General features: G+C 39.6%; 1 protein-coding gene across 1 annotated transcript in view; it reads right to left on the reverse strand.

Annotated features, from left to right (window-relative positions):
- Positions 1 to 1,387: 1,387 nt before the first annotated feature.
- DAB2 (DAB adaptor protein 2) overlaps positions 1,388 to 27,949 on the reverse strand; it is a 53,634-nt gene continuing 27,072 nt past the window's right edge. Inside the window, exons 2-15 of the mRNA XM_023216467.2 lie at positions 24,178 to 24,370; positions 23,230 to 23,369; positions 22,026 to 22,124; positions 20,118 to 20,249; positions 19,523 to 19,603; positions 18,761 to 18,787; positions 18,461 to 18,514; positions 17,969 to 18,031; positions 12,296 to 12,949; positions 11,124 to 11,286; positions 6,281 to 6,913; positions 5,630 to 5,739; positions 4,656 to 4,726; positions 1,388 to 3,126 (exon numbers count right to left, since the gene is read on the reverse strand). Of these exons, the coding sequence (XP_023072235.1) occupies positions 4,661 to 4,726; positions 5,630 to 5,739; positions 6,281 to 6,913; positions 11,124 to 11,286; positions 12,296 to 12,949; positions 17,969 to 18,031; positions 18,461 to 18,514; positions 18,761 to 18,787; positions 19,523 to 19,603; positions 20,118 to 20,249; positions 22,026 to 22,124; positions 23,230 to 23,369; positions 24,178 to 24,268 (2,313 nt within the window). The 5' untranslated portion in view covers positions 24,269 to 24,370 and the 3' untranslated portion in view covers positions 1,388 to 3,126; positions 4,656 to 4,660. The remainder of the gene's footprint in view (positions 3,127 to 4,655; positions 4,727 to 5,629; positions 5,740 to 6,280; positions 6,914 to 11,123; positions 11,287 to 12,295; positions 12,950 to 17,968; positions 18,032 to 18,460; positions 18,515 to 18,760; positions 18,788 to 19,522; positions 19,604 to 20,117; positions 20,250 to 22,025; positions 22,125 to 23,229; positions 23,370 to 24,177; positions 24,371 to 27,949) is intronic.

A 27,949-nucleotide genomic window follows, 5' to 3' on the forward strand; every position in this document is an offset into this window, starting at 1 on the left:
TTCTGGCACACAGGTGTGAATACCACTGCTTATTCAATAAATTAGTTATCCCTTGGTATCTGTGGAGGATTAGTTCCTGCAGATACCAAAATCTGTGGATACTCAGGTCCCTCATATAAATTGGCATATAACCTATGTACATTCTCTCATACACTTCAAATTATTTATAGATTACTTATAATAACTAATATAAATGCTGTGTAAATAGTTGTTATGCTGGATTGTTTTTATTTGTATTATTTTAATTGCTGCATTATTTTTATTTTATTGTATTTTCTATTCACATACTTTCCTCTTGTGGCTGGTTGAATCTGCACCTGTGAAATCTGAGGTTAGGAGAGCCGACTGTATAAGGAACAGTTGTGTTTCCACTTTGCAGGGACACTTCAGTAACTGCCGCTCTCTGCTTGATCAACAGTAGTTCGTACTGCACTGAAAGGAATGTCCTCCTCTTGTACACAACAGCAAGTTACCCTTTGGCAAGATCTCACAGATTAAACCACGTGGAGCTAACACACAGGCTCAATGGGTTAGATGCATTGCAGAATACCTGGATAAGCCAGATAATTTGTGCAACATGTTCTTATCAGCAGCCTTCTCTAACTCATCTGTGGCTTACTTTCAGTTCTCCTGGAACCTGCTTTTGTATGGAGTGTATTTCTATTCCACCTCACTATTGTTAGAAAGAGATCAAATGTTTCGGTCAAGGAGAAAGGTAAGGCAGAAATAAGGAACATTCCAAAATATTATACACCAATAGATAACCCTTCCCCAAAATGTTGTCTTATTCCTCAGAGAAGTTAGGTTTAACACCAAGACTTCTACATCCAAGCAAAGCCCACCTTGGGATTCTCTTTCTTGTAGTTGCAGGTCTTTTTAAAATGAATGAGCACCTTGAACTTTTATACTAGGTGAGAGAGTTTAAGAGCATCCTAATGCTAAAAACATCTGTTCATCAGCCCGCTCATCTCATGCAACAGCTCTCCAGAGGGGCCTATGTCAGCCTAGAGCAGTCCACACAGTTGTGTCTTGGTGAGGTCAAATATGACTGAATAAAAAAGCAAGAGGCAGCCAAGGGTAAAAGGCATGAACCAATAGTGCACTAATGAGTGATTTAAGCTGAGGTTGTTCTGGTACAGGTCTACTAGTCTTCCTTACACTCCCAGAAAGGGAGTGTGTGTGGGTTTGAGAGAGAAGAAGATGCTGAAATAGATCAGATGGTAATTTACTCACGGTCCTATTTCATGGATTTCCACTTTCTCTTCATTGTTGTGACAATCCAGAATGCATGATAGCTAACATTTTCTCCACTTCAGACTGGTATGTTTTATAGCTTGCCTCTAATGTCAACTCAAAGCAGGTAGAATAAACCGATGGTACCACACGATATTCTGCCACTCCAGTTTATTGAAATGAGTAAATTTATAGCTTTATTTGCATACAGAAAAGTGCATGAGAAAATAAGTATGTACAAAACAGTTGTGTGGCTGATCATGACTTTCAAAAATTCAACTACCTAGAAATAGTTACCACATTTAGGTATTTGGACATTTAAAGTACTATTTCAAGTCTGTGTTTATAGTGACTGAGTAGGAAGCTGGTAAAAAATTATGCCATATATGATCAGCTATTACCATTAAACATAAAACCACAGGACTTTCTACTTGGGGCTAGTCAATAGAGGGTCATGTGGCCACTGTCTTGTTTAGCTTCTGAGCATCACCCTCTACTTCCCCCTCAAGGTAACATTGGATATGGTTGATGAACTCCCACAAGAACCTGAGCATTAAGGGTCAAGAGACAACATTAAAAACCCAACATAAACGAAACAAAACAAACTTATTTTGACAAGAATAAACCCTTCAGAATTGTGCTCACAACAGGACTGAAAATGAACTGGGAACGTTTCCAAGTTACGAGGAGAAAAATATTGCAGACATTAGATTTTCAATGGTGACTCCAAACATTTGTTCTACAACTTTTTCCTCCCCACTCATCTTCCTACTAATGATGATAAGATTGTGGCTGCAAGAAGATTTTCCAGTTACTTGTTAAAGGCCTAGCACGACCCCAAATAAGCACCTAATGTGTTTGGCACAATCACATTTAGCTGATATGTTGCTCTGCAAAATAGAGTCCTTTGTTGCTGAGTTGAGTTCAATTTCTCTTGAACATTAACTGCTCTTCTGGAACTTCAGCTCAAGAGAATGGCCTCCTCTTCCACAGGAAGGATATAAGTTGTGCCCATTTGCAATTCTAGTTCTTGGGACTAGCAATTACCAAGAATGAAGAGAGACTCCAGAGCTGTCTGTGAATCATTAGATTTTTTTTTTTTTTTTTTTTTTTTTTTTTTGCCCTGTGAGAATCTCTGTTGCTTGTGAAAGGGTGGTAAGGCTACTTGAAACCAGGAGCAAAACTGACTGAAACAAGAATCAGGAAAAAAAGGAGAGGAGAGATGAATAATGCTCTTCCCTCATTTGCAATGGCTAGCAAGAGATGGGAGAAAAGGACAATCTTGGCCTTGGGAGAAATTGATCTTCAGAAAGAAGAGAAGCTATCTTTTTAAAAAGGTCCTTAAGTGGTTAGATTCCAAAGTGTCTAAGGAGAAGTTGTAGTTGCTTCAGTTTTACTTTAGAAGTTCTCTGTAACTGATGGTCTGAAGCAAGATTTCTTTTAAGAAGGTGCCTTGTTCTACCATAACCTTTAGGCTTTATGCTCTGAAACAGAACCCCCGAACAACTTTGAACAATAAGGATTTGAAAATTTATTCAAAACACTATGAGATGAAGGGATGTGGTGGCTGCATCTCCCAACCAGAGGGTAGAAGGCAGGTGTTCTAGAATGTTCCAGGGACTCAATAGGAAGGGTTCAGTAGGAAAACTACTGTACTTCATTTACAATTAAGCTAGAGAGTTTAGGATCTTAATTTAATTAAAGCCATAGATTCAGTTTAGCTTTAACCTTGACAGAAAGTGAAAAGCATTTTACAGGTAGAAGAGGCAACCAGAAATAAGGCAACAGATAATATATCAAAGGCAGAAATCAGGACATGTCTGGCTATCAGCTTTGTTTTTGACTACTAAGGCCAACCTTTTTATTCCTCCGGATGGTTTGCAGACCAAGTTCCTAGAGAGGTATGGAGAAGAAAGAAACCTGTGATTAAAATTTTGAACTGAATATCGATGTATTAAATATCAAGTCATTATTAAAGATGTCAGTAATAGTATCTCCTAGGGCTGATGTGAGGATTGATGAAGATGATAAATGTAGAGCATCTAATAAAATGATTAGCGCAAGCACTCAACAATGTTAGTTATTTTATCCCATGAGAGATCCCCTTACCCAATCTATTGATGTAGCAGGTTGACCTAAACTATCCTTCCTTCATGACCTAAAGAAGAAAGGACTGCCAAAGAGAAGTCTAGTTCATTCAATTTAGTCTATACAATCCATCTTGACCCCCAGTGTAGTTTACTCCTTCTATCGGTTTGGGTGTATCTCCCCTTGAGTGGAAGGTGAGAATGAGTCTCTAGTAAGACTTCTAGCTCTTAAATATCTACTATACTGCTTTATTACCTTTAGGATCACCTGCACTCTTGTTAAAAGGAAGCATTTCCTTGGCACCAAAGAGAAATTCCTTAGGGCTGCGGTAGGACACAGGAATTTGCATTTTTTAATGATTTACCCAGTTTTCTGAAGCAGTTTATGGAAAGATACTATAGGAAACACAGTCATTGTAGAACTGGAGTTGAGGGAAACTTATCCAAATGCCTATAAGCTCAATCTTATTGTTCTTACCACTTTAAGATATTTATCTATTAAAAATAATTACATTCTAGATGGGCCAGATCATAGTTTAGTAGTCCTGTTTGGATGAGACAAGATTGGCAAAAAAAGGGTTTTTTTTTTTTTTTCATTATTTCTATTGTTCTACCCCTACCAGCTGCCCTACCTGCTCTAAAATGGGGAGCGCCTTCTTTTCCCTACTAAATTCAGTCTTTTGAGATCAGAACAAAGTTGCTGTCACCTTCTGTTGAGAAAGAGTTACACTGAGCCCTCCCAGGGTTTCAGCTGAGGGTGATCCTACCTAATCACTTTCTAAGATAAAGTCTATGAGACAGAAGAATCAACCTTCAGACTCATTTTGAGCTCCTACTGCCTATGAAGGAGATCTTTAACAGTTGTTAAAACTTTTAGATTTAATACCATCAGAGGAGTAATGATTATAATCTGTTTTGCTGACTTGTACGGTGGCTTCAGAAGATCTTCAGAATCTGAACACTTTATAGGAAACCAAATTATTACTAGGTTGTTTTGCAATCACTTCAATATGAAAGTTAAAAGGTTAGAAACCTGTGATGTGTTGTTTTGAGTTTTACTTCCCACACAGAACTGAAAAACCAAAAATGGGATAAGATAAAAATCCACATCCCCAAGGATTTATTACTGTTTTTTGATGTGTTTAGGAATTCTATTCTTAAGTGGCCAGCCAAGTCATTATTGAATGATCTAAGTATAGATTTCCATGTTGATTATTCCTAAATTATAGATATTTACCCTCTTCCCAATTCTAAAATTAAAATTTCACTCTTTACTCCATGTCACCCTTTCTCACAAAAACCCCTGAGATAGACTTATTAGGATCTTCTACTTACAGAATTTAGGCAAAAGGATTTCCAAATGGATCCCTATATATCTCAGAAGATACAGGTTGAGGAGAAGCCACCTAAGAAGATAAATCATCTAGTCAATAAATACAGTTACAGTCATAAGAAAAAAAATTTACAATGAAGACTTCCAAAATTCTTTTAAAACTCACTTAGGTCACAGGCCAGTTGGCCAATCAAACATTATATGGGGCTTACAGTGATTTGTTTCCATCTGCTTGCACATGGCAGTGTATATTATTTATGTGAAAATCAAGGTTCAGATGCATTTCATTTGCCTCCCCTAAATGGGAAGTATTATTTTTATAAGCTATAGAAATATTATTGGAAAATTAAGAACTTACATTTTTGAAAGGTTTTCAAGATGGTATTTTGGCTCAATTTTCTCCCGAAATGCTTTCATGGGTCAGGTTAAGTGAGATATGAGGATGCTTTCTATGTGATATTATTTCTCAAATTCAGAAGATAATAGTTCTTGTGCAAATAATCTTTCTCCAGTTTACATCAATGTTTATACTGTGAAAGTTCTTGGTGACAAATCTTAGCCAAACATGTTTTACCATCAAAATGTTATTATAGCCAGGTGCGGTGGCTCATGACTGTAATCCCAGCACTGAGGGAGGCCAAGGCAGATGGATCACTTGAGGTCAGGAGTTTGAGACCAGCCTGGCCAACATGGCGAGACCCCATCTCTACAAAAAAATACAAAAATTAGCCAGGTGTGGTGGCACGTGCCTATAGTCCCAGCTACTCAGGAGGTTGAGTCAGGAGAATTGCTTGAACCTGGGAGGTGGAGGTTGCAGTGAGCTGAGATTGCACCACTGCACTCCAGCCTGACCGACAGAGGAAGACTATCTCCAAAAAAAAAAAAAAAAGCTATTATAAAAGCAAGGTTAATTCAGGAGGCCAGAGCTCTATGTGGCATGTACATTGGAGAACAGCTTCTAGTGGTCGATACTTACAGAGGCTTGTGATGAACCAAAAGAATCTTTAAAGAAAGGGTTCTCAAATGCATTGTCAGCAGATTTGGTAACTGGCAGGGAAACTTGTCTGGGAGCTGGCTTTGGTGGTTCTAGAAGGCAAAAAATCCAGGCAATCAGTAGACAAGCTTTCCCCAAATATAGGCCAGTCCCCGAGTCAGTTTATCTTTGAAATTTAGTTCCATACTTTTGAAATTTACATCGTGGAACAAAAATCAACACCAAATACTAGGTATCCCAATAATTATTATCCCTCTCAGAAGAGAAAACTATGCATATTTATCTGAAGTGGAAGAGATTCAGAATCCCCTCATTTAAAGCTTTGGAACATGGATGACACCTTATCATACAGCCCTCCAAGAGCCACCAGTCATCACATTTCAATAGCTCATGGCAACCCTTTTAAGATTTATCACTAGAGGGCAGCATTGGGTCAGTCCTCAGAAATGACTAAGGTAAACAGTTATCACCAAAAGGTAAATGGTTAAGTTGTCTCCATAACCCTTGATTGCCAACAGAAGCAAAAGCAAGGCTATTGAAGGGTGGGAGAGGGTTCATTTGGGGGACTCATTTAGGCTCATGTGGCAGTGGAGATAGTTGTTGGAACAGTAGGCAGAGTGATGAGTGGCTTACCATTGATCTTATTCAATAGTTGATTAGCATCAAAGTCATCGTGGTCTGCATTCTCCTGAGGAATGCCAACCTTGCTGTTGAAATAACTGGAAAAGGCACTCGAAGTCCCAGAAGGAGTCTGCTCTCCCTTCCGCGCAGGCACAGCAGGTGGCTGCCGCAGTTGGAAATCCTTAAACATTTCTTTCACATCCTTGATCTCTTTATCCCCAAGTGGGTCTAAGGCAGTGAAGGCATCACTGGAGATGTCCTTGGGAGGGCCAGCTCTGGGAGGTGGCTGAGGAGGAGTGGCCAGGAGAGAGGAGTGCATGGACTGGGGCTGAGTGGACACAGCAGGAGCTGGAAAAATATTGCTCTGAAAAGGATTCCCCAAAGAGCTTGTTGTTGACCAAGCATTGGGTGCCACAGATGCAGAAGGGCCCCAGACAACAGGCATCGGAGGGGGAGTTGAGGCTGCAAAGGGTGAAGGCTGATTCCAACCTGGAACAGCTGGACTTGTACCAAAAATGACGGGCTGACCAAATCCTGAAGGTTGACCACCCATCATGGCTCCCGGAACAATTGAAGGAGACTGATTGAAGACTAAAGATGCTGTGTTCCATGGTCCTGCCTGAGGGAGTGTGACAGTTACACCACCTGAAGTAAGAGGAAGAAAAATACTTATCAGGAGCCAAGCTTGAAGAAGATTCTTGAATTTCAGAGAGCATAACTCTCTGGGAAGTCTCGATGCAGCTAACACCTTCACCGAGTCCTGAGGCTGATGTGGGAAGAATAAAGACTCTGAGCAATTAATCACTGTAAAAGTCAGCCAGCTAATCTGTAGAGTGAGCATTCAAATGCTGGTTGCATTTTGAGGCCCATGTTCTTCCCACCATGTCTTTTTAACTTTCCTCATTAGAAGGATAATACAGTCCATAAGTACCTACTCATCAAAAAAATAAGCCTTTGTCATACAGACACTAGTTGTCTGATACATTACAAACAACTAGAACAGAGCCTGTTAATAGCAGGAACTTATTTGTTAAGTGCATATATTTTTATGCATGAACCATGCTGATTATGATGTAGTTAATTAAGATAATCCATTGGACTCTCTGAGTCACGGATTTGATCTTTTCATTTGGCAACTGGCTCATGTCTGGAGTCTTATGGAAACCAGCGGTCACACATGTGCAGAAGACCTCAACATGCTTGCATCCTGAAGAAACCATTTCAAAGTCTCTCCACTTTTTAATGCTGCCAAGGCTGATACATCTATATACATAAAGGGAAGATGAAGTTTGGCCCATGCCAAGGGAGTTTTAGGCGTTTATATATAAAAATGGAGGAAAGGATGTTATCCTAGGAGGACTGTTCCAAATAAAAGTGCTTCCTGCCATGTGCCACTCACTAAACCTTGCCAGAAGTTAGAACAGAAAATTCAAAAGAGGAGAGAGGACAATGGGAAACAAAAATCTTTCAAGGTAACTAATGGCCTGCGTCTGGGCATCTGATCTTTGTGGTGAATGACTCTGTCTCCTGCGACCTTGCTACGTCATCAGGAATTCGTGAAATCGCCAGAATCCAGGTCTCTCCAATGATGGCCTCTGATTCTTGAGAAGCTCGCTGCCTGCATCTTGTTCTCATATACAGGGTGCTGTCTTTCCTGCCTCTTTCCAAGTGCATTAATGATTCAGTTAAACTGTCACCGCTAACAATGAAACCTAAATTCCACCTCATATCTATTAGTGGGTGATGCTTTGCTCTTGAAATCTACTTGCTTTGAGCTTTGGTGCACGGCATTCTTTAGTTATGAAAGTTTTCTTCAGACCTGGGTTAGGGATATTTACATTTCCAAGAGGGAATACTTTGAAAATGGTGTTTAGGAGTGATGGAGCACGAGATTCTATCTTTGAGCTTCTTAGTCTGAGACATTGGTATTACCTGACTCCATTTTCATCATGCACGCTGGCCATCTGGCCATGGGCACACATGGTATATTCACAGAGAGTGGTGGGTTTCAGAACAGGACATTTCACTTAATCAGTATGCTTTTTGGAGGTGAGGAAACTGGGTGCAAGGATATTAATTAAAATTCAGAAGGTCATAGTCTGGTGGTAGAGACTAAAAATCAGGCGCACTGGCTCTAAATCCAACACCCCATTCTCCTGTTCTGCCTCCTTGGCAGCAAGGCATGGGGCAATTTTAGTTTTCAAATGCTATGTTAATTCAAACACTTATTTCACAGATACAGAAATTAGACTTCATTTTCACTGAAGAATATACTTTTTTCATAACAAATGAAGAGAAAGTTCTCTTATATTCTACAATACAGGCTCTAAAAATGGGTTTAGTTTGAACAAAGTTGTTGCTCATATTTTAAAACACGCTCAGTTGAATTGTATTAACAGAAGCCAGATCATTCACTAATAATTTCCACCAGTTAGATGTGCAAAAAGGAGGGTAGAATTTCGTCATCTTTTATGTTGGACAACTTGTCTTCACTTAGGAAAATATCATATTAGTGAGAATGGTATTCATAAAAGAGAAAAATATTAGGGCTGGGGGCAGTGGCTTACTCCTGTAAACCCAGCACTTTGGGAGGCCAAAGTGGGAGGATCTCTTGAGCCCAGGAATTCAGAACCAATCTAGCTAACTTGGAGAAACCCTGTCTCTACTAAAAGTACAAAAATTAGCTGAGTGTGGTGGCGCACGCTTGTAATCCCAGCTACTAGAGAGGCTGAGGCACAAGAATGGCTTAAACCTGGGAGACAGAGGTTGCAGTGAGCTAAGACAGCACTGCTGCACTCCAGCCTGGGTGACAGAGTGAGACACTGTCTCAAAAAAAAAAAAAAAAGAGAGAGAGAGAAATATTACATTTGCCAGGAATTCAAGGCTTTCTCAGTATATACTTATACCAGTCTTCATTCCTACCCACCAAATTCCCCACATTGTGTTTCAACACATTTAAGGCCCAGCTGGACAAAGTAGGGGCAAGGATTAAGGAAAAAGGGGACATGGGTATAGAACATTAATTTTATTACCTTCTGAAGCTAGATCAAAATACAAGCAAGTTGAAACTGAGGGCTCAGCTTTCTACAATAGCCTCTCCCCACCCCCCAGATCTCCAGGGGAGACAGTTCCCCAGCTGGGTCTAGCGGAAGCCAGACCTACAACCTTCCATGGTTTGGCTGAGGATCCCTGCTAGTGGACAGGGACTATACTGTAGAGCTCAGTTTGAGTCCCATGTCCAAACTTGGAACAATCATCAGTATTCTGCAGTTGTATACCCCAAGGCCTCCACAGGGGCACCTAGCCAAAAAGCTTCACTTCGTCTGAATAAATAAACAGTTATAGGGTCCAGCTGTATTTTCAGGCTGACTTGTTAAATATTGGCTGCAAAAATTCTTAAGGGCATTGATATTAGATACAAAGCTCTGTGATGTGATCTCGCTGCAGACATTGCATTGCAAGTACTCTGGTCTTCTGTGAGGGAAGGGTACCAACCAGCTCCACTTGGGGGTGCAGGGAAAAGAGCAACGCAGAAAAGGAGAAACCCCCAAGAGACATGAAGTCTTAGAGAGAGCCTCTTGATGGAGTAAATGCGAACAGAGACCTGGGACAAGCTGGCTTTTCATACCCTCACGGATTTCAGCCACTCAGCAGTTGAGTAACAGTCCTCCTCTGGCCACCCTATTCTAGATATGATTAAACAGACTTCTTGTAAAAGAATCAAAATATTTTCCTTTGTAGGAAAACAACAGAGACAGAAAGGAAAACAAAACAAAACAAAAGAAGGATCCTGATGACTGACTGCAGGAGGCAGAGAAAGCCAGGATCCCTGGTCAGATTTTATCAAAGGAGAGGAGAGTCCTTCCTCATCTACAGTCCTCCACCTCCTAAGCCAGAGTCCATTTGGAGTTTGTAGAAGTGCCAAGAGCAGAAAAATAAAGAGTCCACAGCAGGACAGCAAAAACTATTGTCAGGGTTTCTGAAAACTGTACCATGGAGTCTGAAAAGAAGTATAGGCTATGGACAAAGAATAGCAAGGCCAGCCCTCAGTCAAATGGACTTTCCCACTGTCCTACCATAGAGTGATCAGCAGCTCACACAAGCTAATGACACATTTAGGAATTAAGAGCATCAATGCATCCTAGGTGTCTGATAAAATTCCACATCTTCCCTTATTTCTCTGCTTTTTCCAACTTTGGCTTTCTAGGACTAATGTTCTAGCTTCAGTAAAACACTCAAGCTAGCCAAAATATTGGCAAGGAGCTCCTATGGCAGAAGCATTCAGAGACTGATTAGGATGTGTGCCTGATCTACTCTTACCATATGCTTAGGAACACAGCTGGGCCCAGAACCTAGGACTTTCACTCTATGACTTATTCTTGCTTCAGACTTAACTTATATCCTTCTTGGGCATATATTCCTGCTAAGAGGGCTATGTGTTGAAAGGGCATAGGCCTTCGATCTATTATGGTAAAAGACATGGAAGACATGCATGTTGCTACAGTTGACAGACAAACCTCTCTTATGTCAACCCTGTTTTGTTACTGAAGCTGGTCTGAGTTTAGAATCCCTTACAATTGTCTCTCAGGAAACCATGACCAGTTGGTTCAAGTAGTTACAATACTGAAAATGAATGTATTGTCTCATGCTGCCTTGAGGAGCCAAATGTGAGTACAAGTCAAGAATATCAAATGGGTGTGGGGTTGTATAGGAGTAGAAGTGAGAGAAGGGCTCACTGGCATGCTCAAATCTTATGCTGTAGAACCCTCTAGGAGTATGAAATGTCTTCTGATGCATCATCATTTTATGAGCAAAAGCAAAAGAGTCATACTTAATTTTATCTCTAGGCACCTACCTAGACCCGCCAGGGGCCCCCCTGGGGCAGGAGCACTTGTTTTGAAGAGATCCAGAGGGTTGGGTTGCAGGGCTGTAGGTTGTCCTGTGGGTGACGCCTGGCCTGAAGGTTCTGAGACGGGAGGAGCAAAGATGTCTGATGCAAGCAAGTCATTGGCCGAAGACTGACAGGACAGGGAGGGAGGGAGAAGCCTTAGTTACTCACTAACAGTGAAATACAGCTTCATTTTGTCTCCTACTCTATACCCCAATTTGAGAGACACAAAAAGGAAAACTTTTTTCTTGACAGACGAACAACAACAACAACTACTACTACAGAAAAAGAGTCCTCCAAAAAGACACAGATTCCTACAACGGACGGACTACTGAGTTTTAGTGTCTGATAATACCTAGGGGTTGCAAAGTGAAATCTACTATACTCATTTACACACTCACATTGGTCTGGTCTCATCAGCTAAATGCTTGAAGCTGGAGAAGCAAGTGTGTAAAAGGGGCAACCACCAATAAGCATCCTAAATATTTTTGATCATTCCATTGGATTTTAAGTCAGTCTACATAGAGATCATAAGGTCTTAATCCAGGCAAGCCTTCATATTCTTAGGAGAGGTAAAAAAAAAAAAAGACACCTATAGGAATTGCATTTTAAGCTGCTCTTAAATAAAGCTGAGATCGTAGTGGTAATAGTAAATACATAAGCTTTTTCTAAGCTTATGTATTTAGTCAGTATTTAAAAGAGGAGATAAGCTCGAGAATTTTACACCACCACCATGGACATTAATGTAATATGATGGGTGTGCAGGGCATGCGTTAGTGTCAGGGAAGTACAAAGGGAATCACAAGGACTCTCACCCTCCCAACCCAGAGCATGATGATCAAACTTACCAGAGGTATAGAAACATAGCAGCATTAAAAATGGAAAAACTTGTGTTTAGTTTAATCATAAGTGACAAGGCATGCACACGGAAAGCAGGGTGTGACAAACACTGCTGAGAAGCTTAAAAACGGTGGCAGTTAGAGGAAAGTACTCCTGGAGAAACAAAGCGCCTTATCCCACCTTCTATTTCACAGCCACACAGGAAACTACGAGAGCAGCAGGAAAGAGAGCTTGCATCACACCACCCTTTGGTACCGAACATGCACTCTGCTAATGGATATGTGGAGAAGACAATTCACCTTAGCAGTCCTTCTGCCTCTTCCTGGTTTGGTACTTTGTGGAGGTGGGATAATGGCTATGGAGTCATGTGGTGAGGACTGGACAGAGCTTTCCAAGTCCTGCTTTACGCCATTCTGTATGGACAGTCCTTTGGGAGGGCTTCCCACAAAAGGGTTCGGGGAGGATTTGACAGAGAAGCCATTCTGTTCTCTTTCAGATACCCCATTTTGAGTTCTCACTGCTGGCTGGGTTTGCGAACTCGAAAAGGGCCATGGGCCTGCCTGAGCTTCCTGTTTGCCAGTCCGGTTAGAGATCTGGTCAAATTGCTGACCAAAGTAGTCAACATCACCATTCAGGGGCCCATTACTCAGTGGAGGAGATGAGCTACTCAAATTCTCTTTCTTCTGATCTGGAGATTTGAGAGAATCAAACGAAGAAGGTGTCGATTGATCTGGCTGTGTGAAAGGATCATCACGGAAAGGATCAGGATTAGGGGTGGGAAAGAAGTTGAGATTGGCAGAAAAGGCATTTTCAGGCAAGAAGGATGCCTGAGGTTTTGGTCGAGGAAGAGAACAGGAGGCGATGCCGTTTGTTAAGAATGGATTTTCTCTTAAAGAATTCTGATTGGTGTCGATTTCAGAGTTTAGATCCACTAACAGGATATCTTTGCTTTCCTATCACATTTGGAAAGAAAAAAAAAAGAAAGTGTTAGTTCATGTTGTGACTTCAAATGAGAAAATTGCATAAGATGACTAGGATTATCAATTTCTATTTGAATTTGGTCTTGATAAACCAGTTGATCATTACCTCCTTCCATCAACCCCTGTAGTCCATTACTCTCTAGCTATAGCCTAGGTCCTTTCTATTCCTCCCCAGTATCATGCCCTTTTATTTAAGTCTCAACCTCATTAGGTGAAATCTTACTGTTGCTTACTTCATGTCTCTGCTCACCCTGGTTCACACATACAGACTGGCTTAATTCATTATAAGCACTGTTTCAATTTGTGACTTTGAAAGTCTTGAAGGGAATTGATTGTGAGTTACTTTAAATGATTATCAAAGTATGTTGAGCTTGAAAGTAAGTGATTTCAGAAGCCTAGCTCAGCTTCCTACCTGATACACACACAGTCCTCTCTATTGTACCCCCCAGAGTCATGTAGGATCATCTCTCTAGATGAGAACATTCGTTAACTAATACATTCATATTTTATAGTTCTGGCTGTGATGAAATTTAAGGTCAAATGCATTTCCCTAAAATCGGTCCAGTTCTTTCCGCTAGAGGTGGGAGAGAGGCTTTTCCTTTATGTCACGGCCTTCAGGTATGCCTCTTAATATTAAGGCTCTTGCTGAAGCTGATAGCCAAGTAGGATCTCATCCTCATCATCCCAGTCTCTCCTCTGGACTTACCCTTTTTTGTCTATGTCCTCTGAAAGAGCTGAAAGGGACACTCAATACTGACCTAATTTAGTCAATCACACATTAAGATCTCCTATTTGTACATCTTTTCATAACATTGCTTAGAGTTGCCTGTGTTGTGACAGTAATCTTATCTATTTAGTGGTTAAAGTCAACCAAAAATTGATCTTTACTTTATATACAATAGTCCCTCCTTATCCTCAGGGAATATGTTCCAAAGCCCACAGTGGATGTCTGAAACAGCACATAGTGCCAAAACCTATATACAGTATATTTTTCATATATATACACATGATAAAGTTTAATTTATCAGTTAGGCACAATAAGAGAGTAACAACAATAATTAATAATAAAATAAAACAATTATAACAATATGCTGTAATAAAAGTTATATGAATGTGGTCTCTCTGTCTCTCTTCTCTCAAAATATCATATTGTACTGTACTCACTTATTTTCAGACCAAGGTTGACCATGGACTTATTTTCAGAAAGTGAAACTGCAGATAAAGGGGAACTATTGTACAAGGTAGAGACATGGGTTTAAGAGTTAATTTGAAAGACATATCGAATATATAGCTCTGCTAATTCTATCCCCTCTCTATCATTTCTCTGGAGTGTCAATTTTTTGAATTTTCAACTGTTCAATAGAAATTTCTCAGCTTAAAAGCAGTAAATTTGATGAATCCGACATGTCTTTATTCCAGTAAAAAACAGAATTACAACTCACCCTAGGATAGAACTTTCATACTGACATCACTTCCTTCTGCTTGACTTTGATCCATTAAATACTTAACTATGCTACCCAGAGAAGAAGATAAATGATAAAAAATGCCTTGCGAAATAGAAGTTATAGTAGTTACCTTGCATTATCGTGGGCAGAATACTAAATATTTTGATCATTGGGAAAGAAAACAACTTCAAGGGAATATAAAATTTGCAAACTAGTGAATACAAAAGGGTTCAAATAGAATTCCTTGGCTTTTAAAAGAAAAAAAAAATACCCAATTTTTTAGAAAATTTAAGTCCTATTTCATGGCCACAAAAGAAGCAGCAAAATCAGACCTAAATGGTACTCTACCTTTTGGATTTCTTTACTGTGAGGCATAAAAACACAGTTTTTATAAGCCAAAGCCAGGCTTTCTCTTTATAAAAGAAGAATTTGTCACAAGAAAGAGCTTATAATTAAAAAAAGATTTAATCAGAGAAATGGTTTGGAAGAGCTATTAATCTAGGGATCTTTATACAATCTAAAGGTAGGATAAAATTTATTACAAAAGCTTGTGATTTCAATATTTATTTGTTTTGAGCCACCTCTGGGTTAGAACAGTTGAGTGTTCACAGCTGGTACAGTTCTCCTTTTCAAATACTTCAGAAGAAGTCCTTAGGACACCAAACAGGAGCCACAATGTTAGACTTCTGAATAGTCGCCCTATAAGTAAAATGTATAAGGCTCTCCTCAGGCTGGGTTTGTTATTAATCCAAGATTAAAAGTGTAGTTCACAGACTACAACTGAGAGGCCAAAGACTCCTCATCCACCCCCTTGGTCAGAGCCTCATTCATTCTTTGTCGGACTGTCAACACTGCATCCAGTTGGCTACTGTTTGAGCACCTGAGCCTCAGGCACTGGAGATATGGCAGTAGGTTACAGAACCTACTCGTAGGGAGCATAAATCCTAAGTTCCATAGCCTAGCTCTTCTCTGGGTGGCTAATCTCACCTAACCATTCCAGTTTGTCAGACTGAGGACTTCCCTACCCAAAGCCTTAAGTGGCCTCCTGCTGCTCCCTATATTAAAATAAGCCTCCTTAGGCCAAATTTTCAAGATCCACAATAAGACCCTCATCGTTTCTAGCCCAACTACGAACCTACTTTCCTACACATATCAAAGACCCAACTCAAATTCAGATTCTTTACAAAGATTTTAGCATTGATTCTTCTGTCGGCACTTTCCCTGTGCCCACCCATGTTATCTTAATGGCATGTATACAAGGACATAAGTGACACTCGTGCTTTGTATCCTGATCCCATCCCTTGTACCAGATTTAATTTCCTTGATCATAGATCATGTCTTATATTCTTCCCATAGTAACTGTGCTTTCAAGTGGTTAAGTTGTTAAAGTTACAGAATATGGGTTTTTATGTTTTTCTTTTTCTTTTCTTCTTTTGAGATGCAGTGTGAAAGGATAATGCTCAAGGGGCTTGCCAATGAAAACTCCATTCTAGGGGATACCACATAGCTTGCAACATGAGCATTATTTCAAATTCATAAAACTTTTCTGTATAAATTTGAGGGGAGTGACAACCATCTAGGACCAATAATAAAGTCTAGGCAATTTAGATTTCTTTCTCTCTTTACATGTTTCAAAGCAATTGTTGAAAGAGTTGAATATTTTTAAACATGCTGGCTTTGCCAAGTAGAGATAAATCTATTTTTGACCTATGACTATAGAGTCAATAGATAAGAACATGTTGTCAAAGCTTAACCAGCACATAATTAGATCTGTTAGCCTTCCTTTGGTTATCAGAGTAGATATTTTGATGGCATTTTACTTTATTGTTAGTTTAACTAAAACTTGAATTCCTATAAATAAAAAAAATTTAGACTGCATAAAGTCTAATGAAAATGAGACTGAAGTTTATCCATGTTGTTTTCCATTTCCGTTTTTAGAACATTCTGGAAGTCTACAGAAGTAGATTATAAGGCAGTACTTCCTTGCCTGTTCCACTGGAATTCCACTTCATATCTTGAGTGCTTTGCTCTCTTTGACTATTACTGATTTATTTTGAAGAAAGCATCACTGATGGAGGAAAGGGCAAAGTTGACTACAAATCAAAAGGACCTCAGAGTTAGGATGGATCTGTCAGGATAATCTAGTCTAGTGTTTTAAAATGTTTATCCTCAGAACTATAGCAAACATTATGAAGAATGTAAGGTTCTATAGGCAAGTGAGTTAGGGCTCAATGCTAAAATGTATATTAAACAGGCTTCTCTTATACAGGCATTTTAGAATGCTACCATGCATTGTGATACTCATTTGGTTAGGGTCAGAGAAGAATGCATGAAGTCTCTGCTCCTCTCCATCTCATTTGACCTGAAAGTTTTATGCCGTGAGGATTCACAGGCCTCGAATTCTCTGCAGAACTCTGAAGTGAGAATTTTACCCAATCTTTGATCTGTTGCTTGAACTCCTGTAACTTTGGTCACGTAGGCTTCCATGATAATTTCCTGATGCGAGGGAGTCCTTTCTAGACATTGCCCCCCATTATTCTAGACTAATTCTCTTTTTGTGTTTATTGCCTTCTCATCTTTTATGTTCAAATCTAGAAACTCACTTCCTCAGAAGCATCATCTGAATTTCTGAACTAGATAAATACACTGTAAGTAACATCAATTGCTAACGATGTGATTAGTTTTAGTGTTGGTCTCCCTGCCGGAGAGTAAATTCCATGATGTCATTGATGTTGTGCATCTTACTGCTATGCCTTGCAAATAGCGGGTGCTCAGGAAACTGTTATATAAATAAAAGAAGTTGCAAGAAGTAATTCAAAGTGTCATGGACATGAGGTATGTTTTGGAAGGTCTGAAGACTTAGGCTTAAGCCTTGAATCTGGACCTCTTTCCTGTTTTTTTTTTTTTTTTTTTCTTCTTCTACTTCTTCTTTTTCCCTGAACCACCATTTTTTTTTTTTTTTTTTTTTTTTAATTTGTAAAGGAAAATACTGTTCTATTCTTATAGGGCTGTTACAGATCATTCAATATTGAGCAGACTGGATATGGTATAAAATCCTATGACAACAGGGAGCTTTCTAACAAGGACAAGCTTTGGTGGAATATAACTGAGCCTCTTGTTTGTTTTAAATCTTACTTCACATCAAATTTATGCTGCTAAATTGCAACTGACAGAATGCAAAACAAATGAAGAGGCCAGGAGGCTTTATGATTACCCATCTAACAATCACACTTTCTTCAAGTAGGCTTATTCAAGGACTATTATTCAGCTCCTCCTTCTCATCCTAAGTGATACCATGAAGGACTACATTGCTGACCTATTGTTCAGGTTTAACCTGTAAGCAATATTAATATAGCTGAATTAGTGTGGATACGTTCCCATGGTGACTTAAGATTCACAGTTATTCTAAAAACCATTGACACTTCATTTGCAAAAATCAACGGTCACCTTCCAAGTTTCAATGAGATGCTTAAGATTTCTGGTTATTGCCAATTTGAGTTATAGATGTCATTTTTATTACATTGCAAATTTAAAAACAAACACTTACTGTTGGACTATTTAGGTCAGGAGGTGTAGACATGTCCCCAAACAAATCCATCTGGTCAACACCCTTAAAAAAGTATTTGAATTAGATTCAGATGTGTCTACTAAAAAAAGATTACTTCGTATATTGTTGTGATCATTTGTTTCCTAAAGTTTAGGAAAGTAGTTGTCACAATTTATTTTCCATTTAATTAATAGATTTCATATTAAGCTATTTAGATCAAGAAGTATAGACGTGTCTCAAATCTATCTTGTCCACATCCTTAAAAATGTTAGATTAGATTCAGGTGTGGCTACTAGAAAGATTACTTTTCTAATCTTTTTTTGACTACTTTTGTATATTGACATAGACGTTACACTAACATTTTGAAAAATAGTTGTCTCAATTGAATTTTCACACAGATTCAATACAGATTTGGTATCAGCAACATCTACAGGAAGTAGAAACCACGTTCAGATAAATAAGAACTGTCACACATCACATATTAGTACATACCAATTTCAGTTTGTTAGTTTGGTCATCTAGAATCATTAGGGCCTCACTCCCATTCTGAAAAGATAGCAAATATTTAAGGATTTAGTTGAGCTTTCTCTATAAAATGTATTTGTCCACTGTGTTACCTTACTAAGCAGCAATGGTTTTGGGTATTCGTCTTTTAACTAAACATCTTTCATGATCAGAGTGGTCATAAACACATAGTAATAAGTGAGGTGGTAAGAGTGGTTGGGCAGGTAGCAAACAGGGGCTTACGCACATCACACACATGGTTAACAAGAAGTAAAGATGCAATTTTACCTCAACTGCTTTGTTGGCTTCCTCTATCTAAAAAGAAAGATACATATTCAGTGATCTTCGTATTCGTAGTGAAAGGGAGTTAAATACAAAAACAAGTATGCCTGTGGTTCACAGACATAAGGCAAGAATAAGTCTCGTATATTATTTCTGCCCTCCATTCCCCTCCCCTTTTCATATCAATATTAGGTTTGAGTAGAGGTACTGGATTTAAACTTGGTTGTCCTGTATATTTCCTAGAACTAATATGAATCTTGTAGAGAGAAAAAAAATAAAAGCCAAGGGGACTGGAGATTAGAAGTGCCCAACCATAAAAATCTATCCATTGCCCTACTGGGAAGAATAGACAATACATATAGAAGCCAAATTTTCAGATCATATTTATACATAATATTAAACATAGTCCTGAATACAATTTTAAGCTTGCTTGTTTGTTTTTTTGAGACAGACTCTCGCTCTGTCGCCCAGGCTGGAGTGCAGTGGCATAATCTCGGCTGACTGCAACCTCTGCCCCTTGGGTTCAAGCAATTCTCCTTGCCTCAGACTCCCGAGTAGCTGGGATTACAGGCGCCTGCCACCACCCCTGGCTAATTTTTGTAGTTTCAGTAGCGATGAGGTTTTGCCATGTTGGCCAGGCTGGTCTCGAACTCCTGACCTCAGGTGATCCACCTGCCTCTGCCTCCCAGAAGTGCTGGGATTACAGGTGTGAGCCACTGCACCAGGCCAGCTTTAAATTTAATGGAGCATTAATCAGGTAGTACTTGCCTTTTTCTTTTCTTCTTCCTTTTTCTTTACATTATAGATAACTTGAAAAAGGTCTTTAAGATCAACAACTAATGGTTCAGCCTGCAGCAAGGGAAAAGCACTGTTATCAGTATTTTAATTTTAGTATTTTATTTACTTTGTCTCCCATCAGTTATAATTCATACTGGGATTTTTTTTAATCTTAAAACTCCTTACTTCCCTCCCCTGGCTTATTTATAGGGGATCACCACTAACCCAATCCTTACCCTTAGGTACATAAAGGACAGCAGAGTCAAAAAGTATTTAGACAAAATAAGAGGTATCATGATCATTTTTGAAGTCCTTTAAGGTTTCTGAGAATAATTCACCATTGTTCTGAAACCGGTATTCACTTTATAAGAAGGTCCATTCTCACAATCCTGTGCACGCAGTAGTACACAGCTATCGTTGACATTTTTTAAAGATTCCACAGGCCAATAAAAATAGTCCTTATCTGAATCATTATTTAGCCCTCCTACATCCAATTATTTCCAGTAAATCTTCTAGTTGAGTGACAGACACTCCAATGTCCAACAGAGGACAAGTCCCCAGGTCTATGTCAAGAATTAGAGCTCACCTGTTGCCCGGTTTTTATGGCAAAAAACTGATGTTGGCCCTCTCCTCCACACACGTAACCAAATGCCCGGTTGTCTGTCACATCACGGGCAATGAAAGAAATCTTATTTACTGGATGTTCATGCTCTATTACCTTAAAAAAAACATAAAGAGTAATTTATTAAGAAAACCAGAATCTATTTGCAGGCTAGCACACCTAAGCCTCAGACACATATATGAAGACATATATGAAAAGGTTAAACCATTTGAAGAAAGGTTAAAGAACTAAAAAGTTTCTGGTTGAAGGCTAGAGCATTACTCTTGCTAGAAAGGGCTTCAAAAGAAAGAAGATTAGAAAACAAAAGTGGGAAGAATGTTTCTTCTTAAAATATTGATACTTTACTCTCCCTGCTTTAAAGACATGATGCCATATAGCAAGGAATGACTGAGGATTAGATGACCAAGTGAAGGGGAGACATTTAGCCCTTAAGCCAAGTCAAATAGGCCAACTTTCCCAACTCAAACACAAACTTAAATGAACAGCATAACTAAGCTAGAGGAGTGTTCACAGGGATTCATCGATGATGGCTCAGAGTGGCCAAGGAACCATCCTATGTGTTATTAGAACAGTATTCCCAGTATGTTCTGCAGGATACCAAATACTGTCATCGAGTATTTCTCAGCCTCACCTAGACAGCCTAATACATAGTAACATAATGTAGTAATAATGACATTATGTTAATGACATAATGACTATGTCATTAACCAGGAATTATAAGGGGTGGGGACTTTATTGGCTTAGCAGTGTCTTTTCTTCTATTTTTCCCGTCTTTCTCTTGATCCTTTCAAGCAGGTAACAAGGTTCAACTCTTCAGGGATATTTGTAGGTGGCAGAGTGTGTCTCAGCTTTTGGTTCTGAATGTCTAAGGCCACTGAAAAAATTTTATTATCTTAGAAAGTTTGAGGAGAGAGAGAAGGGTGAGAGAAACATGCCACCTTTCTCTGATGGGCTTGGGAAAATAAGAGTTGAGAGATAAAGGCGACTGATGAAGAGAGTGGTGCCTGAGGACCCCGGCACCAGCAGGCTGAGTGGGGTCCACTAGGGTGCCAGGGCCCTAGGTTTGCATAGTAGATAATGGGCAATCTGGAAAGGGATGAACAGTAACTGGAGGTCTCCCCACAGTATCGTGATGCAAGAGAGTATTTTATAGCAATGGTAATGAGCCACACACATTTTAAAATAAATCACAAAAGGCTTGACGTATGATAAATAGCTTTCTGATAAGGCTTAAAAACAAAGCAAAATAAGTAAGACTGTTCATAAGTGATAGAACAACAGGAACCAACAAAAAATAAACAAGGTTACATCTGTGAGGTGAGAAGGCAGGGAAAAAATAAATGAAAAAGAGGTAGATGTGTTATAGGTGAGGTTCTAGCTTTAGGTTAGCTGGTAAGTTCACATGTAACCAATACATAAAAGTGTCACAAACTAGGGGTTAAAATTAATCTAGTTCTGTATACCTGAGGTCAAAAATATATATATATATATATAAAGTTTTACTATATAAATTATATATATTTATTTATATTTTAATATATATTTAAACATTTATATTGTATAAATTATATATATATTTATTTAATTTCAAAACTATATATATTTATATATTATAGACATAATGTGAAGCTAAGCCTATTAACAGACTTAATAGACTTAGAGTCACATTTATTATAGAACACAAATTCAAAATAAAGTATCTTGACTTTTACCCCCATTCTGTTTTCTGCCTGTTCCTTCTGAAGATGTAATATCTGCTGTATTTGTTCCCTACAGAACTTTGAGAAAGAAGAAGGGGAGCCGAAATTCAAGTAGCAAATTTTTGGTCAGACTCAGGTGGTCAGAGAGGTATCAGCAAATGTGAATTCTTACCCCAGTTTTCTCATCAATTATTTTTATCCCAGAAAGGGAAATGTTGACCCAGATCCTTTGTTTGTGTTGTCCCTGAGACCGACCAGCTGCCGCCATTCCCTGATGAGGGTGGAAAAGCAAGAGAAGTTGAATTTTTCTTTTTTTTTTTTTTGAGACAGAGTCTCGCTCTGTCGCCCAGGCTGGAGTGCAGTGGCCGGATCTCAGCTCACTGCAAGCTCCGCCTCCCGGGTTTACGCCATTCTCCTGCCTCAGCCTCCCAAGTAGCTGGGACTACAGGCACCCGCCACCTCGCCCGGCTAGTTTTTTGCATTTTTTTTAGTAGAGACGGGGTTTCGCTGTGTTAGCTAGGTTGGTCGCGATCTCCTGACATCGCGATCCACCCGTTTCGGCCTCCCAAAGTGCTGGGATTACAGGCTTGAGCCACCGCGCCCGGCCTGAGAAGTTGAATTTTTTAAAACATTCTACAATGCTTTTAATATCAAAATTTTCCAAGTCAGTCAGCTTTGTTTTCAACCTGGTTTGCCATCGATGAAAGAATTTTGCACTTTTCATCAGGGACAGCAGGACGGCACGGAAGACGTTGAACCAGCGCATCCCTTAGTTAGCTGTGCGAGCTCAGACAAGTCACTCTAAATCTCTTGGCCTCACAATAGTCACTGGTAAAGATCAACTAGAAGATCTTTAGAGATGTTTCTTCTAGGCCTTGAACTATTGAACAAGTATTATTTATTTAGTCAGTTTCACATAGTGCCATAGTACTAAATTTTAAAATTCAAAAAGCGGAAAGGCTAACACTACGGAACACCAGTGTCTAAATAGAATTCTAAATTTTATCATAACAATTCCCAGGTCTAAAACAGGATATTCCGTGCTCTCCACATATAGTCAGAGAAACAATGTACACATTTGCACATAGCTTTTATAGGAATAGAAATAAGAATAGGTTTAGTTCGTCCCAATGTTGAGTTTGCCAGAAGGAAAAGGCATCTAGAGTCCTGCTATACTTGATAAAATTAGGTCTCTAGGACATCCCTCCAAATATGCAAACACTCATGGCTTCTCAGAAAATGGGGCACTACTGATGGATAATGTGATTAAAAGGGGTTTTCAAGTAATTGAACATAGGTCAACAAGAGCTTCTAATATAATTCCTTCTCTTGGACTTTTGCTTAATATACAGATAAAGCATTCATTTCCTTTTTACCTTTAGTTTCATCATAGAGTCTTGGCTCATTTTATCCCCTCTTGCATCTGGCACATCATCAATACCAATCAGCTTGGCCTTATATTTTACACCATCACCTTTGAACCTTGCTAAGAGATATTCATCTGTCTTTTCAGGGCCTGAGAAAAGAAAGGAATACAGGATAAAGAATGCCAGTTCTAATTATGACCAAATATGCTCTAGACTCTCCAAAATTTAAGTAGTATAAATCCTAATTATACTACAACTGATCATGTGTATGTAATATTCTATCCTGTCTTATTCTTACTTCCCTTGAGCAAAATCATGTTCCACAATCAACTGTGTATGGAGTTGGGGTGGGGAGAAAATAAACACTTAGAAGTACAAAATTGACAGCATTATGGGAAACTTATGGCAATATGGGAGGTGGGAGTTGGGGACATTGTTCATCATAGCTCTTTTTAAGTCTTTAAAAGAATATAAGGATGATAATATATGTATTTTTAACGTAAGAAAAATAAGCTGCAAAACAAATGACCAACATTTTAAACTATCAGTAAGGCAGAAAGGAATTATGCCTAAGTTCTCTTGAAAATTATTAAGATAATTATCCCATCTTTATATTGTCTTTTGCTCCTTTTACAAGGTCTGTGTATCCCATTCCCAATGAGTTCAGTAAAACCAAATGGTAAATAAAAAATAATTAATGATTGCATTATTAACTGAACAAGATGCCTATGAGTATTTCCCAGCTGGACCTAAGTGGGTGTAATCGCAGGTTTCCAGAGATGTCTTATTACATGTGGGATGAACCAGTCTCTTCTCCCAAAGTACAACTTTCCTATTAGGAGAACTTGAGACTAAGCTGAGGTTGAAGGAAGATAAGAGCCAGCCCTTACTTTATTCTGAATCTCACATTTCTCCAGGGAAGTATAGCTTCCTTCCTTCAAGAGGATTTCTCCATACCTTTCTTTTTTTCCTTCTTTGAGGGTGCTTTTGGTGCAGCCTGTTGGTCGGGCTGACCATTGGTGGCACCTGTCTCCACTTCGTTAGACATGGCAAGAAGGCAGGCAGCAAACCCCAGTACCAGTGAACACTTGGTGACACCAGGCGATCCCCGATGGAGAAGTCTCAAATAAACATAACCTCCCACAGACGCCTGTAGGCAGAATTTAGAGGCATATTGAGATCAGAACACAGCAGACCCAGACTTTATGCCAGAATAGGCTTACAACTAGTGACTTTCTTTTGTAGTTCTTTGGACTCATTTTGTTCCTTCTCCTGCTGTATTAGACTGAAGACTGAAAGCAGGGGAGTGGGTAGGACCGTTTCCTTTGTACTTTCCAAAATGGAATATGTGTGCCTATTAGGTTTTTCTTTAAGCACTTGGTATCTGGTAACGTTTAATGATTATCTAGCTAAGCAGTTTTTATTAGAACTTTGGCATAAAAATCAAGTATTAAAGATAGAGATCGAAAACTTGCTAGGTTTTATTGCAAAACAGAAATAAATCGAATGCTGAGCCTGGTGAGATTGCAAATGCCATTTGAGATTGGTCATTATAAATTTCAGTTCTTCACAAAACTGCTTAACTGTAAAGGCAGTGACTAGAGTTATGAACTGTATCTTATTCACATTGATAAATTTGTTTTAAGTATTAGGATTCTGCATATGATCCCCAGGGCTATCCAAGCACTATAAAAGACATCCTTTTTTTGCCATTAACACTTATTTGTACCAGGGAAATAATGGATTGAGGGGGTGCCAATTGTGCAACTCATCTAGTACATTTTTATGCTATTATTCAGCACCACCATCCTCCAAACAGTCTGTCCTGTGCTCTCATAACCTCTGCCCTACCCACAATGTATCATAGTAGGAGAAACAGGAAAACGCAGTCATTGTAAACCACACAGAAGTGAGCTAACTTTCCAAAAGGTTCTCTCACTTCCCAGGAGCCAATGTTTCCATATAGCTGTAGAGAGATCTAGAGTGAGTAGATTAACTTTCTACATTAACTGATGACCGAAGGCAAAGAAAAGTCATTCATTGTTTTGTAATCGTTTTAAGACAACATGTGGGCTGGTACACTAACCCCTCCACGACCCAGCCTTCACCAAAAGCCCTCTGCAGTCTGTGCCTATACCACCCATTTAAGTGAACATTTTAATTGAAGGACTAAGCCCACCACATAAGAATACCTGCCGTTTGTTAGATAGTTAAAGAGTATCTAAATAAAAAGTAAGTCTCAAGTTTTCACTCAATTTAAATTGCACTTAGCTTGTTTACAAATGTCAACATGTTTTCATAGGGGTCAGTACTTAATTTCTCCCACCGTGAGTTTTAAAATAGTCTTTATAATCTGAACAGTCTTTAAATATATACATTCATGCAATCTATGTATGAGTAATATTATCTGGATTGTTTCATTTGGAGATTTAGTAGTTAATTTTGCTCAAAGACACCTGGCTGGTTGGCAATCAGGGAGACAGTCTGTTTACAGAAGAAAGTCTTACATAGTAGAAGACTCAAAGTCATACGTAACTCAGGACTTAGGTGGGAACCAGGCACTACTAACCTTTTACTTGTATTAACTCTAAAAGATTCATAGTAGTCCTGTGAGTATTACTGTATCACAATATTTCATTTTCCAGAGGAAGGCCAAGGCACAGATAAATTTTTTTTTTCCTTTTCCTTTTCTTTTCATTTCTTTTCTTTCTTTTTTTTTTTTTTTGAGACAGAGTCTCACTCTGTCACCCAGGGTGGGGTACAGTGGCGCCATTTTGGCTCACTGCAACTTCCACCTCCCGGGTTCAAGTGATTCTCCTGCCTCAGCCTCCTGAATAGCCGGGATTACAGGTGTGCGGCACTACGCCTGGCTAAGTTTTGTATTTTCAGTGGAGACGGAGTTTCAACCATGTTAGTCAGGCCGGTCTCAAGCTCCTGACCTCGTGATCCACCCAACTTGGCCTCCCAAAGTGAAGGCACAGATGTTTTAAACGACATACCTGCTAAGTGGTATAATCAGGTTTGTAACCCAGACTGTCTGGCCCCAAACCAGGGCTCCTCAACACTGCAGTGACAAATCTCAGCTGAGAAGCTGTATTCCAGCACAGCTTCACGTAGTCCTCTTGAAATACACATGTCCATTGCATGGTTTACACACAAGTCTATTTGCTTGTCTGTCCATACACTGGACTATAATCTCCTTGAAGGTAGGATACTCATTTCTCAATGTCTGAGATATAGATGGCATTCGTGTAGATGGTAATGAGGACAATTGTAGCTATGCATATTTTCTTCCTTGCTTGTTATGTGTATACACTGGTATGTATTACCTGTTTTCTTATCTTTCTATCTTCTCTTTTAATGCAAGTATTTTTGAAGTTAAATGTACAATTTTGTCTTTAGGCAGTGAATTATTCAGATGGGACTGTGACTGAAGTCTAGGGGTGGTTAATGTAGCCCAAAGACACTAACCGTTTTCCAGAAATGAATGTGATGCCTGTTGGGTCTTTGCAGCTTCCCAGTTTGGGGAGAAGGTGGGAACATCTTTCTCGAAATGAAAGACAGTTGCACCATTTTAGATGGAAACATTTGTGTGGCTGTCGGAGGAAAAGTTGAAAGGTGTGGAAGGGTGTATGTGGATGCCGAGTAGCTAGAGGGGTGATCTGTGCCATTTATTAAGTTGTCTCAGCTTCAGAACTACCTCTATCCCTGGTTAGTGAAGCTGGAGCTAGACTGTGCAAACATTCCTGCTTTGCCTGCTGGATGCATGGTGGCTCTGCCAGTAAGGGGCGCTGGAAGGAAACTGCCAAGCTGGAGAAGGGACACGGACATGTCTGCTTGCTCCACATGGACTTCCCTATGGCTTGAGGCTCCTGGGAGTGTGACTCTAGTAGAGCTTCTTCACCCCAGCAGCAAGAGTTTCTTCCTAAAACAGCCCCGAATCCAGTTTTAACACTTGCAGAACTAGCCTCATCATGCCCATCTTGGAGCCACCAGCATTAGTCCTCTGGTGTACTCTCTCCAGGCCAACAGGTCCCAGATCCTCAGATACAGGGACTCCAGTCCTAGCTGAGCAGTACTCCCTTCTCACAGGCCTCAGTAGCAGCACCATGAGACCCCCTCCTGCAAGCTTTATAAACTTTGACGGTTCCAATGTCTTACCTTTGTCCACTCAGCCCTAGAGGTGGTAGCCGCTTTCTGTAGTTTACTTACCCAGTGATGACTTGGTCTTCTCTTCTTACTCTCTTAGTTTTCTTTTTTTTTTTCTTTTTTTTTTTTTTTGGAGACGGAGTCTCTCTCTGTCGCCCAGGCTGGAGTGCAGTGGCCGGATCTCAGCTCACTGCAAGCTCCGCCTCCCGGGTTTACGCCATTCTCCTGCCTCAGCCTCCCGAGTAGCTGGGACTACAGGCACCCGCTACCTTGCCCGGCAAGTTGGTTTTTTTTTTTTTTTTTGTATTTTTTTAGTAGAGACGGGGTTTCACCGTGTTAGCCAGGATGGTCTCGATCTCCTGACCTTGTGATCCGCCCGTCTCAGCCTCCCAAAGTGCTGGGATTACAGGCTTGAGCCACCGCACCCGGCCTACTCTCTCAGTTTTCTAGCTAACAACTTTATACCTAGTTAACACTTAATATCTGCAGTCATACAACCATGAACAAGCCTGATTTTGGAAGCTAAGCAGGGTCAGGCCTGATTAGTATTTGAATGGGAATTAATGCTTAACATTAAAAT

The sequence above is a fragment of the Piliocolobus tephrosceles genome, chromosome 4 (assembly GCF_002776525.5).
Source record: "Piliocolobus tephrosceles isolate RC106 chromosome 4, ASM277652v3, whole genome shotgun sequence".
Lineage (NCBI taxonomy): Eukaryota > Metazoa > Chordata > Mammalia > Primates > Cercopithecidae > Piliocolobus > Piliocolobus tephrosceles.